Source organism: Budorcas taxicolor, chromosome 19, assembly GCF_023091745.1.
Source record: "Budorcas taxicolor isolate Tak-1 chromosome 19, Takin1.1, whole genome shotgun sequence".
Lineage (NCBI taxonomy): Eukaryota > Metazoa > Chordata > Mammalia > Artiodactyla > Bovidae > Budorcas > Budorcas taxicolor.
This window is the reverse complement of record NC_068928.1, coordinates 23,246,578-23,261,938: the sequence shown is the minus strand read 5'-3', so window position 1 is coordinate 23,261,938 and position 15,361 is coordinate 23,246,578. Positions and strand designations below refer to the sequence as shown.

Sequence of the window (15,361 nt, the reverse complement as noted above, 5' to 3'; positions counted from 1 at the left end):
CAGGTGGTGTCAACAGCAGAGGGAATTTTTTCTTCTTTTATTTTTAGAGGAGTTATCTACAATGCTGTGTTTCTGGTATACAGAAAAGCAATTCAGAGTATATAGATATATATACACACACACACACACCTTTCATATTCTTTTTCATTATGATTTATTACAGGAGATTGACTATAGTTCTCTATTTTATATATAGAGAGAATTTGTATCTACTAATCCCAAACTAGTTTGCCCATCCCCCATGCCCTTTCCCCTTTGGTAACTTAGTTTGGCATCTGTGAGTCTGTCTTGGTTTTGCACATCAGTTCATTTGTATAATGTTTTAAGCTCTGTGCATAAGTGGTAGCATACGCTATTCATCTTTCTCTGACCTCAATTAGTGTGATAGTCTCTGGGTAACTCCATGCTGCTGCAAACGGCATTATTTTCTGTGGCTGAGCAGCACTCCATCGTGTATGCGCACAACATCTTCTTTATCCACTCATCTGTCGATGGACCTTTAGGTTGCTTCCGTGTCTTGGCTGTTGTGAACAGCGCTGCTGGGAACATAGGGGTGCCTGTATCTTTTCAATTAGAGGTTTTCCTGGATATGTGCCCAGAAGTGAGATTGCTGGATCATATGGCGACTCCACTTTTAGTTTTTTGAGGAATCTGGATACTGTTTTACATAGTGGCAGCACTATGTAAAATTATGATTGCATTCTCACCAACAGTGTAGGAGAGTTCCCCTTTCTCCATACTCTCTCTAACATATTATTTGTAGACTTTTTTTAAAAAAAATTATTTTTTTGGCTGTGCGTCACTGCTACGTGCAGGCTTTGTCTAGTTGCAGAGAGCAAGGGCTACTCTACATTGCAGTGTTCTGTAGTTGGTACTCGTGGGCTTAGTTGCTCCTCAGGAATGCGGGATCTTCCCAGGCCAGGAACTGACCCCATGTCCCCTGAATTGGCCAGTGGATTCTTAACTCCTGGACCACCAGGGAAGTCCTTTTTGTAGACTTTTTGATGATGACCATTCTGCCCAGTGGGAGGTCTCACTGCAGTTTTGATTAGCTTTTCTTTGATAATTAATGATGTTAAGTATCTTTTCATGTGCCTGTTGGCCATCTGTATGTCTCTTGGAGAAATGTCTATTTAGGTCTTTTGCCCCTTTTTCAGTTGGGTTGGCTTTTTTTGTTTTTGTTTTTTTTTTACTTGTGTGAGCTGTTGTATATTTTGTAGATTAAGGTCTTCCTCATTAAGCCAAACTAAGTTACCAAAGGGGAAAGGGCATGGGGGATGGGCAAACTAGTTTGGGATTAGTAGATACAAATTCTCTCTATATATAAAATAGAGAACTATAGTCAATCTCCTGTAATAAATCATAATGAAAAAGAATATGAAAGGTGTGTGTGTGTGTGTATATATATCTATATACTCTGAATTGCTTTTCTGTATACCAGAAACACAGCATTGTAGATAACTCCTCATTGCATCATTTGCAGATATTTCCATTTTTTTATAGTTTCCTTTGCTGTATAAATGCTTATAAGTTTGATTAAGTCCTATTTGTTGATTTTGCTTTTATTTCTGTTGCCTTGGGAGACTGACCTAAGAAAACATTGGTATGATTTGTGTCAGAGAATATTTTGCTTATGGTTTCTTATAGGAGTTTTATGGTGTCATGTCTTATATTTAAGTCTTTAAGCCATCTGGAGTTTATTTTTGTGTAAAGTGTGAGGGAGTGTTCTAACTTCTTTGATTCACATGCGCTGTCTTGCTTTCCCAAAACCACTTGCTGAAGAAACAAGTGGTTTTCTCCATTCTCTTGCTTCCTTTATTGAAGATTAATTGACCGTAGGTGTGTGGGTTTATTTCTGGGTTCTCTGTTCTGTTCCATTGATCTACATATCTGTTTTTGTGCCAATACCAGGCTATTTTGATTTATTGTAGCTTTGTAGTCTGACGTCTGTAGTCTGAAATCTGGGAGGGCAATGCCTCCAGCTGTGTTCTGTTTTTCTCATTGCTTTGGCAATGCTGGAATTGCTTTGGCAATTCTGGGTTATGGATCCATATAAATTTTAGGATTATTTATCCTAGTTCTGTGAAAAATGTCCTGGGACACTTGATAGCGAGTCCCATTAAACCTATAGATTGCTTTGGCTAGTATGGCCATTTTAACAATATTAATTCTTCCAATCCACGAACGTGGCGTATCTTTCCATTTCTTTGACCCATCTTCAGTTTCCTTTATCAGTGTTTTATAGTTCTCAGCATATAAGTCTTCCACCTCTGGTAAGATTTATTCCTAAGTTTTGTTTTTTTTTTTTGATGCAATTTTAAGAGGATTTTTTTTCCTGGTATTTCATTGTTAGTGTAAAGAAATGCAGCAGCTTTCTGTGTGTTAATCTTGTGCTCTGCTACCTTGCTGAATGTATCAGGAATTTTTGTGTGGTGTCTTTAGGATTCTCTCTATATAGTTACGATGTTATCTGCATATAATGACACTTTTACCTCTTCCTTTCCCATGTGGATATGTTTTAAATTTCTTCTGATTGCTGTGGCCAGGACTTCCAATACTCTGTTGAATAGAACAGGTGAGAGTGGGCATCCTTCTTCCAGATTTTAGTGGGAAAGCTTTCAGCTTTTCACCATTGAGTATTATATTTGCTATGGCTTAGTCAAAAATAGCTTTTATTATGTTGAGATATATTCCCTCTATGGGCTTCGCTGGTGGCTCAGCTGGGAAAGAATCTGCCTGCAATGCAGGAGACCCCAGTTTGATTCCTGGGTCGGGGAAGATCCGCTGGAGAAGGGATAGGCTACCAACTCCAGTATTCTTGGGCTTCTCTGCTGCTCAGCCGGTAAAGAATCAGCCTGCAATGCGGGAGACCTGGGTTCAATCCCTAGGTTGCAAAGATCCCCTGGAGGAGGGCATGGCAACCCACTCCAGTATTCTTGCTTGGAGAATCACTATGGATGGAGGAGTCTGGCAGGCTGCAGTCCATGGGGTCACAGAGTCGGACGAGACTGAGTATGGCCCATACATTCCGTCTATACCCACATTGGCAAGAGTGTTTACCTGAATAGATGTTATAGCAAGGGGATTCTGATCACTCCAGGCTACACGGTCAGCTTGGCAGTGGGGAATGGTTCCCTTGAGGGGCTTATTTATAAGGTCCTGGTCGCAGAGTTACTGGTGTCAGCTCGTTTCTTTACCTGGACAACGCTGAGTGATTTGACAGCAGGCCCTAATCCCCAGAAAGCTAGTGTCCTCTACACCAGACGACGTGCTGGTGACTGCAGCCCGATATCCAGAACTACGGGTGATAGGCCGGCCCCTGAGGTGGTGGCAGACAGACAGGAAGCTGCTGCTTAGCCCAGCTCTTTCCATCCATCACTGCATTTGGCCTCTCCTGCCGCTACCTTCCTCCCCACTCCCGCGTGAAGCGGGCATCTGGAAGACAGTGCTCAGTGGGCAGGAGGAGCCAAGGCCAGAGGGGCAGGTCCCTTCCCACCGGCTAGAGGGACTGGGAGGTCTTGTAGATTCCCAGTTGAGCTCCAGCTCATCTGTAGCCAGTCAGGAGGGCGGGCGGGGGCCCACATGCATCCAGAGGCTGGAGAGGCCATTGGTCAGGACTGCTGGCTCTGGGGTGAGGGTTCCCCCAAGGGTTCTCTCCAGGTACTTAAGAGTCTGGCCCTCACCTTCAACCACTCCACCACCAGGGTCCCTCACTTCTGGAAATCCTGGTTCTCTTTTATTCACCATCCTGGCCTTGTGGAGCAGGTCCTCTTTAGCGTTCAGTTGTGGAGCTTGCAGAATTCCCCAGCACACACAGTCACTCACTGCCCAGTGCCAGCCCACAAATAGCCACCAGAGCCTCAAGCATTGCCAAATGCTGTGTTTATTGGTCTGTTACACTGAAGAGTATAGTTTCTGAGCCAAAAAACATACACACTCTGCTCCTCACAAAACCAGAGTCACTAAGGCAGGCACACAACGGCCACCATGCTTGGTGGAGGCCAAGGACTCAAGGACGATGGATGGGCAATGGGGCAGGCTGCCCCTAAACAGGCTGTGCAGTGCCCGGGGCTGGGGTGACTGTGTGGGATGCAGAGGGGTTGCTGGGCTCTTTCCCATGTTTCTCAAACGCAGGAAGTCTCCAGACCTCAGTGATCGCTGGGCAGGCCCAGCCCCTGTGGCAGAGCAGCCTCCTGGCCCCAGAACAAGGACCATCCTGCGTGTACTGACGAGGGGGGCACTGGGGACGACGAAGCAAGCAGTATGACAAGGCCTGCCTGGGGTCAGGAGCTGGGGCCCCCCTAGCACCTCTGTGAGTGAGGCTCCTCCAAGGGGGTTCCTGGGTCTCTAGCATTCTCGGCATCCTGAGAAGCATGTGGAAGGAAGAGCGAGCCTTGCTTCTTGCCAAGAACAGGCTGGGGAGATCCAAGCACCCTCCCCTCCACCTCAGGGACTCAGCAGATGCAGGGGACAGATGGTGGGCTGCCTGGGGCTCCAGAGCCTGTTCCTGAGAGGAGGCCGTGAAAGGATCGCCTCCTTAAAAGAATCACCCTGGGGCTCCTATGCAGGTGCTTCTGCCACATTCCAGGCCGTTCTGCTGGCGAAAGCACCACTCACACACAGTTCAGGAATGCATCTAACACACGAAGCAGGAGCAGGGTGCTGCGTGACACTGCACAGATACACGTGGGTGCACTGTGCAGGCTCACGGGGGTGGCGGGGGCGGGGGGTGGTGCGCGGGGTCACCTCGGGTGGCCAGAGGCAGTGGCAGTGCTGCTAAGGTGGGCCGTTCCCACCAGGGCCCAGGTTGGGCTGTCCCGCAGTCTCGGGGGAGGCCTGGGATTGCAGCCCAGGACACTCCTGCATCCAGGACACACACCCAAACTGGCAGCTGTTCCGCCTGCCCCCGTTGGGGCTGGTGTGTGCACAGGCACTGGGGCTGCAGAGGGACGCTCAGAAGAGAGACAGCCCAGGGTCCCCTCAACCCACCCAGCTGGGGCGCAGGCAACCACAGCCCTAACTCTACAGGGCCCCAGTGAGGCCACGGGGAGCTGTCCAGGCTCAGTAGGCCAGTGGCAGTGGGGCTGTCCCCAGGAATTTGGGAGGGGAGTAGAGTAGGTGTCCCCCAAGGCAGTCAGTCCCTGAGGCTGACACCTCCCTTCCCAGCCCTGACCTCAGGGCCTTCTGGCCCTTGCATCGCCCTGCGGGGCCGGCACTGCCCGGAGTCGGATCCCAGGCTCACAAGCACTTTGTTAGAACACAGTGGGGCAGGTGCGGGGGCTGGAGGCTGGGGCAGTCTTGGCTGCACCGCCCCTGCACCTCGCTGTGTGGGGCCCCTGACAGGGAGCCCAGGCTCTGGCGGGGCTGCCTCCTGGCCGCGGCCTCACTTGTTCTCTATGAGCGTCTGCACCTTGTGGACTAGGTCCCGGGCAATCCTCAGGATCTCCTGGGCGTCGTGATGCTCGGCCCGCTCTGGGGGAGACACGGATAGCTGAAGGCGGGTGGGGGCTGCAGTCTGGGAGGAGCCCGGGGTCCACCCACCCGGCTGTATTTCCATCTGGACTCCTAACATTCCCTTATGGGCCGGGCCAGTATTCCTAAGACACCCCTTACCCGGCCCAGGCTGAGAGTGGAAGCGCCACTCAATAGCCGTGCTGGGGCAGCCGGCACCGCTGAGTGGCTCCTACCGTTGAAGAACTTGATGATGTCGGTGAAGTCCATGTTGTTGTCGCGGATGATCTCTCGGTAGGCCTCCACCAGGGCCAGGGCGATGAACAGGACAAAGTGCTCTGAGGAGATGTGGCGGGCTGCCCAGATCACCTCCCATACAGCGAACACATCCTCGTACGGCAGCTCTGGGGATGGCGAGGGGGCTGAGATGGCCTGGCCGCCACGGGTCGCCTCATGCCAAGACAGAGCTCCAGGGCCCTGGTCCCGGGATCGGTCCACCGTGGGAACAGGTGAAGAGGTTGGCTCCCAGGCAAGGCCCCGCCCTTCCTCTTATAGGTACCGCGCGCTACCCAATCGCGCCACTGGAGCTGGGTAAGCCCCGCCCACCTTCGTGTAGTTCCTGCCCGAAGTCGCACCCGACTCCGGTACCCTGACCTTCCGCGGAGGCCACGTCACACTAGAGTAGCTCTACTGCTATAGACCTTGGTGCTCAGGAAGACTTGTTTTGAAAACAGTTCTGAAAACCATTGCCTTTGGGTGACTTTTCAACCCCAGTTGCACTGTGGATTGACCTGATGGCTTTTAAAGTCACCACACTTAGTTAAGTCCGGGGCTAGTTGAGGCCCAGCGCTCCTTGGAGGGGTTCTACACTGCGGTGTGGGTTGAGAACCAGTGACCCTGGGGAGGTCCCACTGCCCCGACCCCAGGCCCGCCCTCCAGCCCGTCTCTTACCTCTCTTAAAATCCAGCAGGAACCAGCGGTAACAGAAGTAGAAGTGGGTGTAGTCTCCATTCTGATGCATGAGTTCAAACAGCTCTGAGTCCAGGATCTGGTTTAAATGGAGAAAGGGCGCTAGACTGAATGGGTGCAGGCGCTTTCCCCAGCGCCCTGTACTCCCAACCCCCAGGGCCCTCGGGTGCCCCCCAAGCAGCTGCATCTGCCCCTCCTGTCTCCCTCCCAGGGCAGGGCTGCACCCTGCGGCCCCATCCATCTCTCTGGGATGTCCTCTCTGGAATGATGCCATTTTCTGGGTGATTTCATCATTGACCACACTACTCCCCAGAACGTTCACAAGCATAAGCATTCATATGCCAACATTCCTCTTTGACTGGTAAGGTTGAAAATGATGGAGTTTGGGGCTTTTATTTTTACTTATTTTTTAGTTCTACCAGTTTATTGCTACAGCCCATCTCCCTCCACCCTCATGCACACATGCTCAGTCATGTAACCCGATGGACTGCAGCCCTCCAGGCTCCTCTGTCCATGGACTTTACCAGACAAGAATACTGGAGTGCGTTGCCATTTCCTTCTCCTGGTCTTTATTTTTTAATGAAAGAAACTAAGCTTATACATAAAACACATTTTGGGAGCACTCCCATGGGTAATGAACAAGCCCAGCACTGCCCCATCACTCGCCCCCGCTCGCTGCAGACCTCACCTGGATAAGTGAGCGCATGTTAGCAAAGTGGGCGTCCATGGCACCCCCATTGGGGAAGTTCTGGCTCATCCTCTTCATGAGGTGGCTGAAACAGCTGTAGGCCAGCTGGTCTGTGGGGGAGGTGGGTGTGAGGCTGGCAGGGAGGGGGGCAGAGCTGGCTCACATCCCCCCAGTCCATGCAGACCACACCATCCCCCTGTTCCTTTCCCCAGCTTGGATCGGCCCAGGCCCAATCTCACTAGCCCTGCCTCACCATTGTCCAGGACGACCAGGAGAGGTGCCAGCAGGTCGCACATGCCCTGCACGTAGCCCACGTCCAGATGCTCCCACACGTAGCTGAAACACCAGGGAGTCTCTGTGGCTATGCACTGTCCTCCCCTCCCCACAGGGACTCCTGGGGAGACGACCCCTAGACCAGTCAGCTACCCAGAGGTCAGCCTTTCCTCCACCCTGAAGCACTGGAGTGCTATACTGAACCATCCATAGCCACTGTTCTCAAGGTGCTCGGGTAGAATGGACAAGCCATCACCACCCCCAACGTGCTGGTGGGGACCAGCTGCGGCTTCCTGGAGAAGCATGGCTAAAGCTGAGATCTGAAAGGCCTCAAGAATGACAGGAGGGGGGACACACAGACATAGGGAGCCGGTCATGAGACGGGGACAGGGCAGGGGAGCAGGGCGCTGCCGGACCTAATGTTGCACGGAGCAGGGTCCCCGCCTCCCGCCCAGCCTGGCCCCCAGTGGCACCTGCACATGACGTCTCGGAGCCGCTCGAGGTTGGGGGGTGTGAAGTACCAGTAGTTGCGGTCACATCGCTGCACGTCCTTGTCTATGCGATGAAGGTTTAAGGCCACGGTGTCCAGTAATTCTATCTGGAAGAGTGGTGGGCCCTCAGGGGTGAGTCAGGGGCCGAAGGTGATGCCCGAATAAAGGAACACAGAGAAGGCAGGGAGCCAAGGGCCTCGGAGCACTGAGTCCTGTGGGCCTGCTGAGGGAGGGGCTCGGTGCCCACCTCCAGGACAGTCCAGGCCACCCCACCGTCCGCCCCGGGGTCCCCAATTCCTGGGGAACGAGCACATACAGTGTAGGCAGCGGCGCACACGGCCGCGAGCTCCTCCCCGGCCTCCAGCTCGCCGGCCTGCAAGGCCTTCTCCTGGCCGGGTTCTTGGGGCTCGGAGACCTGGGCTTTGGGGACCATCCCGGCGGAGCCTTCCTCCCCAGCACCGTCCTCCTCCTCAAAGCCCATCTGGCCCTCGTCTATGCTCGACTGGATGCCCGAGGTCACCGAGTAGTTGCGGGAGGAAGGCAGGCCCGAGTCTGGAGAGTCGAACTCCACTGACTGCTGCCCCACCATGGCTGTGCCCGTGGGCCCAGCCTCCACCCCCGGCTCAGCCTCTGGTGTGGGGTCTTCAGGGCCCGGGGGCCTTGGAGGCTCCAGGTCATCCACAGAGATGAACACCTGTTGGAGAGGGGGGCGTGAAGACAGCGGGGCTCATGCCTGCCCTCCAGCACCACCCTCAGTTCAGCCTCTCTTCCAGGCTCAGAACCAAGAGGGACACAGAATTCTCCTCACATCCCCACCCCCACTCTATGGCTCCCCAGCACCCTTCCCAGGGGGGTGCCAAGCAACCCCCCAAAGCCCCGACCCAGCCGACCAGGCTCTGGGAAAACGTGAAAATGCCGTCTCCAGCCCCATCTGGCCTCACGTTGGTGAGAAAAAGTGTGAAGGGAAGAAGAGGGATGGAGGCCTGGACACTCGATGGCCAGTGTGAGTAAGTGATCCTCTACAAACACAGACGTCGTGGGCTGCCTCGGGCCGGGACAGCTTCCACAGTGTCGTGGTGTGGCCTCTGGGGCAGCCCAGGGACCTGGCAGATTGGAGGTGTTAGGAAAAACAAGTTCTTCTTTGTTTTCAGGACTGAGCATGCAGTAGTAGAAAGTGAAAGTGAAGTCGCTCAGTCATGTCGGACTCTTTGCTGCCCCATGGACTGTAGCCCACCAGGCTCCTCTGTCCGTGGGATTTTCCAGGCAAGAATGCTGGAGTGGGTTGCCATTGTCTTCTCCAGGGGATCTTCCCAATGCAGGGATCGAACCCAGGTCTCCCGCACTGCGGGCAGATGCTTTAACCTCTGTGCCACCAGGGAAGCAGCAGTAGCAGGAAACCTCTCTAGCAAGTACCGCATCAGTTAGACTAGCTGAGGATAAGCTGAGGAGAAGGAAGAAGGAAAAAGAGACACGTTCTACTGATTGGGAATGGTCCACACACTCCCACGGACGAGTCACAAGGAAAAGAAGAGACATATGTGGACGGTTTTGTCTCCTTTTTCTATTTGGATTATGGAGGGAAGGGATGCTTAAAAGGAGTTTTCACGTTGGGCAAGAAGTACAAAGTGCTGCTGGGTTAGTGCCTGAGAGAAAGGCTACTTGTGTCCACAAGCTAAGCAGCTGGGGCCCTGGTTCAGACTCGGAGTTTAACAAAACCCAAAGCAGACAGAGAATCTGTTCACAAACATGGGATTCAGACAAAGACCGTGGAAAGGAGAGGATGCCTTGGCAGTTATATTTAAGTCTCGCTCCAACTTGAGTGCTCGGTTAGTAGGAGTTAAGGAACAAGAATATACATTATCTAGAGAGGCAGTCTTTAAGGAAAAAAAGAAGTTAATAGAAGAATGTCCTGAAAACGGAAACTTCTCAGTTCTAGTTGGGCCCAGCAGCCATAGACTGGGATTTGATGTTCATCTGAAAGTGAGGGGGGGATGTGGGAAGAACCACACAGGCTCTGCACTGGCTTCTCATGGCCAACTCTATGAGATGGGTCTGCTCCAAGTACACACCCCCCCCCAGTCTCAGCTCCAGGAGAAGCCTCTATAATCAGAGGAGCTGAGAGGGGCCGCCGAGCCCCAGAGATGGGCGGAGAAGTCACTCATCCTGTCACTAGTGGACTTAGGGCTGGAGCCCAGGGAGGCCCACTCCTAGCCTTGGGGTCTCTCTACAAAGAGGGAAAAGTGTTGAAGTATTAGTCGCTAAGTCGTGTCTGACTCTTTGCAACTCCATGGACTGCAGCCCGCCAGGCTCCTCCGTCCATGGAATTCTCCAGGCAAGAATACTGGAGTGGGTTGCCACTTCCTTCTCCAAGGGATCACACCTGGATCTCCTGTATTGCAAACAGATTCTTCACTGTCTGAGCCACCAGGGAAGCCCCAGAGAAGGAGGGCCTCCCTAATCCCCCATAAATCCACCCTCCTCTGCTAGTCTATTAGGACAGAACACAGTGCGCCATGTCATTTATTCCTGCAACAAGCCAGAGGAGTGGGCAGCAGGGGGACCGTCATCCCATCTTTCAGTGGAAGGAAGCGAGTACACGGACACGTGGAGGCGTGCTCCAGGGCCCCGCTGCCCACTAGCACGAGCACCAGAGGTCAGGCCTGCAGTGCTGGCCGCCCCGCCCCCGGCCTCCAGGTCCCTTCGGGCTCACGTCATTGCTGATGGTGGAGTCTCGGTGGACAAGGCGCTGCACGTGGCTGTCGATGCTGCTGCCCGAGGAGAACTTGGTGAGCGTGGCCGGGTGAGCCTCCCGCTCCCGCTGCCTCACCACCACCTCGCAGGCCTTCCACTCCGCCAACACGCGCTGGTACCTCGCTGCCACCACTGTGTCCACCTGTGCTCAGACCACAGCGTGACCATTGGGGGGAGGGGCGCACCGGGCCCCCTTTGGTGGCCGTCCTCCCAGGACAGCCGGAGACTCGGGCCGGGCCCGGGGGTGAGGATGGAGGGGCCACTCTGCCCTGTTTCTTTCAGGCTGGGAAGAGACCAAGGTTTCTGAGGCGCCCCCACCTCCCGGCTCCCCTGGCCTGGCTCCCCGCCCGTGCCCCCGTCCTCCCTCTCACCTGCTCCATCTCCTTCCTGCTCATGCCAAACTTGTAGTGGCCGAGCAGGAACGGCCAGACGTCCTGGCGGATCTCACGCTCCACCCCTCCGTAGTAGACCTGCCGCAGCAGCTCCAGCTCCTTGTAGTTCTGAGGGACCCAGGGAGGCAAGACTGTGTGGGCCAGCCAGGCGACCCCACGCCCTGGAGAGCCGGGGCCAGGGATGGTTTGGACGGCTCTGGGACCATCACATCCCGGCACCGCACCCCCTAGGCCATAGCTGGACGAAGGTCTACTTCAACCCCCCCAGGGCAGGAAAGGAGCCTGGAGAGATGCAGAGGCGCTCCCCAGGGCGGTGGAGTCACACAGAAGCAGAGAGGACTCCCTGTCTGATCTTTTTCCCATGGAGACCACAGGCCTGGTTGTACGAGACTCCACCGTGACCCCCGTACTCCAAGGCCACCCGTCCTGGCCTGTCCCCTCCGAGCCTGCACCACGTTTCACCCGAACGCCCGTTTGGTCTGTGAAAGCCACTCACAGAGCACGGTGGTCAGCTCTCACCGCGGCCTCCTGCCAGCCACCCCAGAGCCTGGTACCCCAGAGTGCGCACCTTTTCGTCCTTTTGATACTTGCTCCACACGTCCTTGGTGAGGCCCCCCGAGGCCCCTGGGGGCCGGGCGGGCGGGATGATGTTGTGATGCACCAGTGCTGACAGGTGGGTGCGCACCGTGGACAGGTGGCGGCAGTAGGCCAGCCCTGCAGAGGGCGGAGGGGGAGCCGGGAGGCTGTGACCCTGTGTCCCGGTGCCCGCCCCCACCCTTGGCCCCTCCCCTGGCGGCCCCACCTCACCCCACACTCACAGCCGTAGAAGGCCCGGGACACGATCTGCCTCTTCATGCTCTCACACAGCAGCCTGAGGGGCAACCTGTGGGATCAGCCTGACTCAGGGCTGCTCCTCTGGCGGGAGGAGTGAGAAGGCAGGATCTTCGGGCTCAGGGGGCAGGTGAGGGGCTTGGGTGGTGCAGGGAGCAGGATCTACAGCCCAGGAACATGTCAAGGGCTCCCTGGCTTTGCCAACTACTCTGGGTAGAGCTGCTGGGGGCCCAGCCTGGTCCCCAACCACCCCAGGGATCTTGGCCAACTAACTTTGCGTTAGTACATCTTGGTGTCCTCGTGTATAAATGGAGAGAGCCATCTGAGGGTCAACAGGCGTAACAGGGTTAGGATGAAGTCAGTGAAAGCATCAAGGGTGGGCACATGCCCCTCTCACAAATGCCATGCACACACTGTTCCTGGTAACACAGCAAATGCCCAGACACCTGCTGAAGCATCCTCAGATGTCAGCCTGAAGGCGGGATCCAGGTCCAACCTGGGAAGAGGAGCTCCAGATACCGAGCACCCGCCCGGTGCCAGGCACAGCTCTGGGCACTCATGTGCACTGTATACCTCACTCAGTGCTCATAGGCACCTTAGGGAACAGGGGGTATTATCAGCATTTCACAGATGAGGACACTGAGGCTCAGAAACATAGGAGCTCAGAGAGACTCAGTGACTTGGCAGAGCAACGTGGGGAACAAAAGTGAAATTAAAACCCAGGTACGTTCAACTCAAGACCATGTCAGGCAAGTGACATGGGCCTAGACCTACACATGCACTCGGGCACACAGGCCCACTCACCGGTCAGGTACACAGCTGCAGTGGCTGGGGGGCGCGTAGGGGGAGCTGCTGGTGGAGCAGGAGAGGCAGGAGGAGCCCTGGCTGCACAGGGGCTGTAGGTGCCAGGCTGGCAGGCTGGGCCCAAAGCCCTGCATCTCTATCATGTCGCCAGCATCTGAGGGCGGGAAGGGGGCCATGGTCAGGGCCTGGCCGGTCTCCTCCCCCAAGCACCCTGCAGCATGCCCACCTCTGTGCCCAGAGCTGCAGCATGAAGTCGCCCTTTGGTGGAAAACCACAGGGGTGGTGCCTGCCTGGCCCAGGGTCCAGAGCCCAGAGATGGAGGTGGTGGAGAGAGAGAGAGGGTGCCTGACTCTTCCCACCTGGGCTTTCTGAGCGTGATACGGTACTTTCACTGAGTCATGGATGACTGTGCCTATCCTCTCGGTTGTGCTATGAGCGATGGGATAGACACTTGTTTTTCTAGAGGGAGGAGAAAGAAAGGGAAGGAACAAGAAAATGCTGCCAGCTGGCTTGGCCTGCCAGGATTCAGCCTGGTCCTCTTAAGCAAACTCTTGGATTTGCAGGAAGATGCCTGGAACACTGTGATCTCTGAACATTCCCATGCCAGGAGTCTCCACTGATCAAAGTCCCTGAAGGACCCCTGAGCCACCAGTCCGGGTCCACAGACCTCATCCCTCTGAGGGTTCTAGACCTGGTGGCCAGTGGCTAAGGAGGAGCAGTGTGCTCTGCCTGGGCAGGTGCCCCTGCTGCCAGCTCAGCAGTGGGTGAGTTCTCTGTCCCTGCCCAGCCCGACTGCCATTGGCGCAGTGGCCTCCTGCAAACACATAGGTGAGCTGGCAGGAAGGGCAAAGCTCCCACACAGTTCCGCCACCCAGAAGAACGTGCTGCAGAAGACAGCTCCTTGGACATGTTTCCACCACCGCAGACCAAGCCTCCTCAGCCAGCCCAGCTAGTCTGAATCAGAACTCAAGAACTTTGAGAGCTTCAAGGGCCCACGTGGGGCAGGCACTGTTCATGGTGGGTGGGAGGGGAGGGGGAGGGGGGGGACTCTGACGGTCCGGTGAGCCACAAAGATGAAGCAGAGTCATGAGGGCAGAAAGTGAAAGGACCAGGAAAAGACGCCGGGGGGAGGGAAAGGACCGAGAAGCCTGAAGAAGACAAGGAAAGAGAGAGAGGAAGAGTGCTGTGTGTGTGTGTGTGTGTGATAAAGAGACTTTGTTCAAGCAGTAGTTTCTTTCTGCACATTCAGCCTGGGCCCTGGGCTGCTGTGAGTCTGGGGAAGACTCCAGCTCTGGGCGTGCTCTGGCGAGCAGGAGTAAGCTGACCCCCTCCAGTCCCCTCAGAGGCGGCCCTGTCTGGGCCCCGGGGACTCTCTTTTCAGATCCATAGCTGGGATTTTTTGATATCTGGCCCTTCAGCTCCACCCGGAGGCAAATTAAGGGAACACACTGGGTGTGTGTGGGGGGGCTGCGGCTCTGGGAGGGAGGGGTGCAAGCCATGCCTGAGATTCTGGGAAGGAGGAGGAGGGGACAAATACAGGTGGGATGGGGCAGGAGCCCAGATCAGGCCCCTGTGGCAGGCAGGCAGGAGGACGCCCATTGGTGAGGGGAGAGGGGAGGGTGGCAGAGGGCCCAGCCAGGTAGGCAGCAGGCAGGTGGGCAGGCAGGGTGTGGGGGTGCGCCAGGTGTAGAAGGTGGGCACACAGGAAAACGAGCGCATGCCCGAGAGCAGGGCCCAACCAAGGCAAGTGTCCTGGGCCAATGCTCTTCACCTTAATTCTCCAGGAAGGAGCTGAGCCAGCCAGCATTGAACACTGCATCTCTGAATTAACCCAGTGCAGACAGCCGGAGCTCTGGAGTGACTGGGCAAGGGGCAGCAGGCTAGACGGGGAGGGTCCGCTGGGCCAGCTTTGACTCAGACTCTCTCCTCTGAGCATGAGGAAAGTTTGAAGCGAAACAATTAGGGTGGTTGAACCCCACAGCCCCTAAGATTCCGAGTGAAAGGTGCCTGGCCTGGAGCAGAATTAGAGTGAACAGCATCTCTGCTCGGTGGGGAGGCAGCCAGGGGAGGAGGGGGGGAAGGAGGGGGAGGGAGGGGAGGGTCTGGACCCCCGCCACTTGATTCACATGCACAAGTCAAGCATGTCGCAGGCCTGGAAAGCAACGGCTGGCAGAATGGACTCAACAGTGTTGTCATTATGGACTGGAGTGGAGGTGGGGCTCCCATGCCATCCCCCAGCCACCTGATGATACTGCTCGCACACCCCCTCCTTCTCAAGGGCTGGGGTCGGGGGCTATACACTGGGTTGGCCGGACCCCTGCATTCCCCAGGAGGATGCTCAGACAAGCCCCCTTGCCCCTGGACCCTCTGAGTTTCTCTGACCCTGGAGGCCTCAGTTCTCAGAGCATCTAAGGATGGCTTCCTCATCTCCACGACCACCAAACAGGGGCTCCACTGGGACACCCCCAGCCTTCAGCCTGACTACCGTTTGTGGGGTGGGAAGGGGCTCCCTGACTCTCCTCACTAGCCTTCCTACACTGCTCCAAGTCAGCTAACCTGGAAATGAGCATCAGCACCAAGCACAGGTCTGCACGGAAAGTCCAAGTGGCAGGCCCAGTGCAGGCGACCAATGTGGGGAGTGAGGGTCTCCCAGTTCCTACCAGCTGGCCTGGAGGGGGTCCCACTGGAGGGCTGGCAGAGGGGGCAGGCAC

At 55.6% G+C, this 15,361-nt stretch overlaps 1 protein-coding gene across 4 annotated transcripts in view; it reads right to left on the bottom strand.

Annotated features, from left to right (window-relative positions):
• Positions 1 to 3,871: 3,871 nt before the first annotated feature.
• Positions 3,872 to 15,361, bottom strand: part of SGSM2 (small G protein signaling modulator 2) — a 37,506-nt gene continuing 26,016 nt past the window's right edge. For 2 of the 4 annotated variants that reach the window (XM_052657172.1, XM_052657174.1), the window contains 12 exons: positions 12,651 to 12,804; positions 11,834 to 11,898; positions 11,584 to 11,729; positions 10,995 to 11,123; positions 10,583 to 10,765; positions 8,189 to 8,566; positions 7,855 to 7,979; positions 7,362 to 7,444; positions 7,109 to 7,218; positions 6,403 to 6,499; positions 5,688 to 5,855; positions 3,872 to 5,472 (listed from right to left, as the gene is read on the bottom strand). In XM_052657172.1, the coding sequence (XP_052513132.1) occupies positions 5,384 to 5,472; positions 5,688 to 5,855; positions 6,403 to 6,499; positions 7,109 to 7,218; positions 7,362 to 7,444; positions 7,855 to 7,979; positions 8,189 to 8,566; positions 10,583 to 10,765; positions 10,995 to 11,123; positions 11,584 to 11,729; positions 11,834 to 11,898; positions 12,651 to 12,804 (1,727 nt within the window). In that variant the 3' untranslated portion in view covers positions 3,872 to 5,383. The remainder of the gene's footprint in view (positions 5,473 to 5,687; positions 5,856 to 6,402; positions 6,500 to 7,108; positions 7,219 to 7,361; positions 7,445 to 7,854; positions 7,980 to 8,188; positions 8,567 to 10,582; positions 10,766 to 10,994; positions 11,124 to 11,583; positions 11,730 to 11,833; positions 11,899 to 12,650; positions 12,805 to 15,361) is intronic. The other 2 variants (XM_052657173.1, XM_052657175.1) reach the window with 2 other exon arrangements.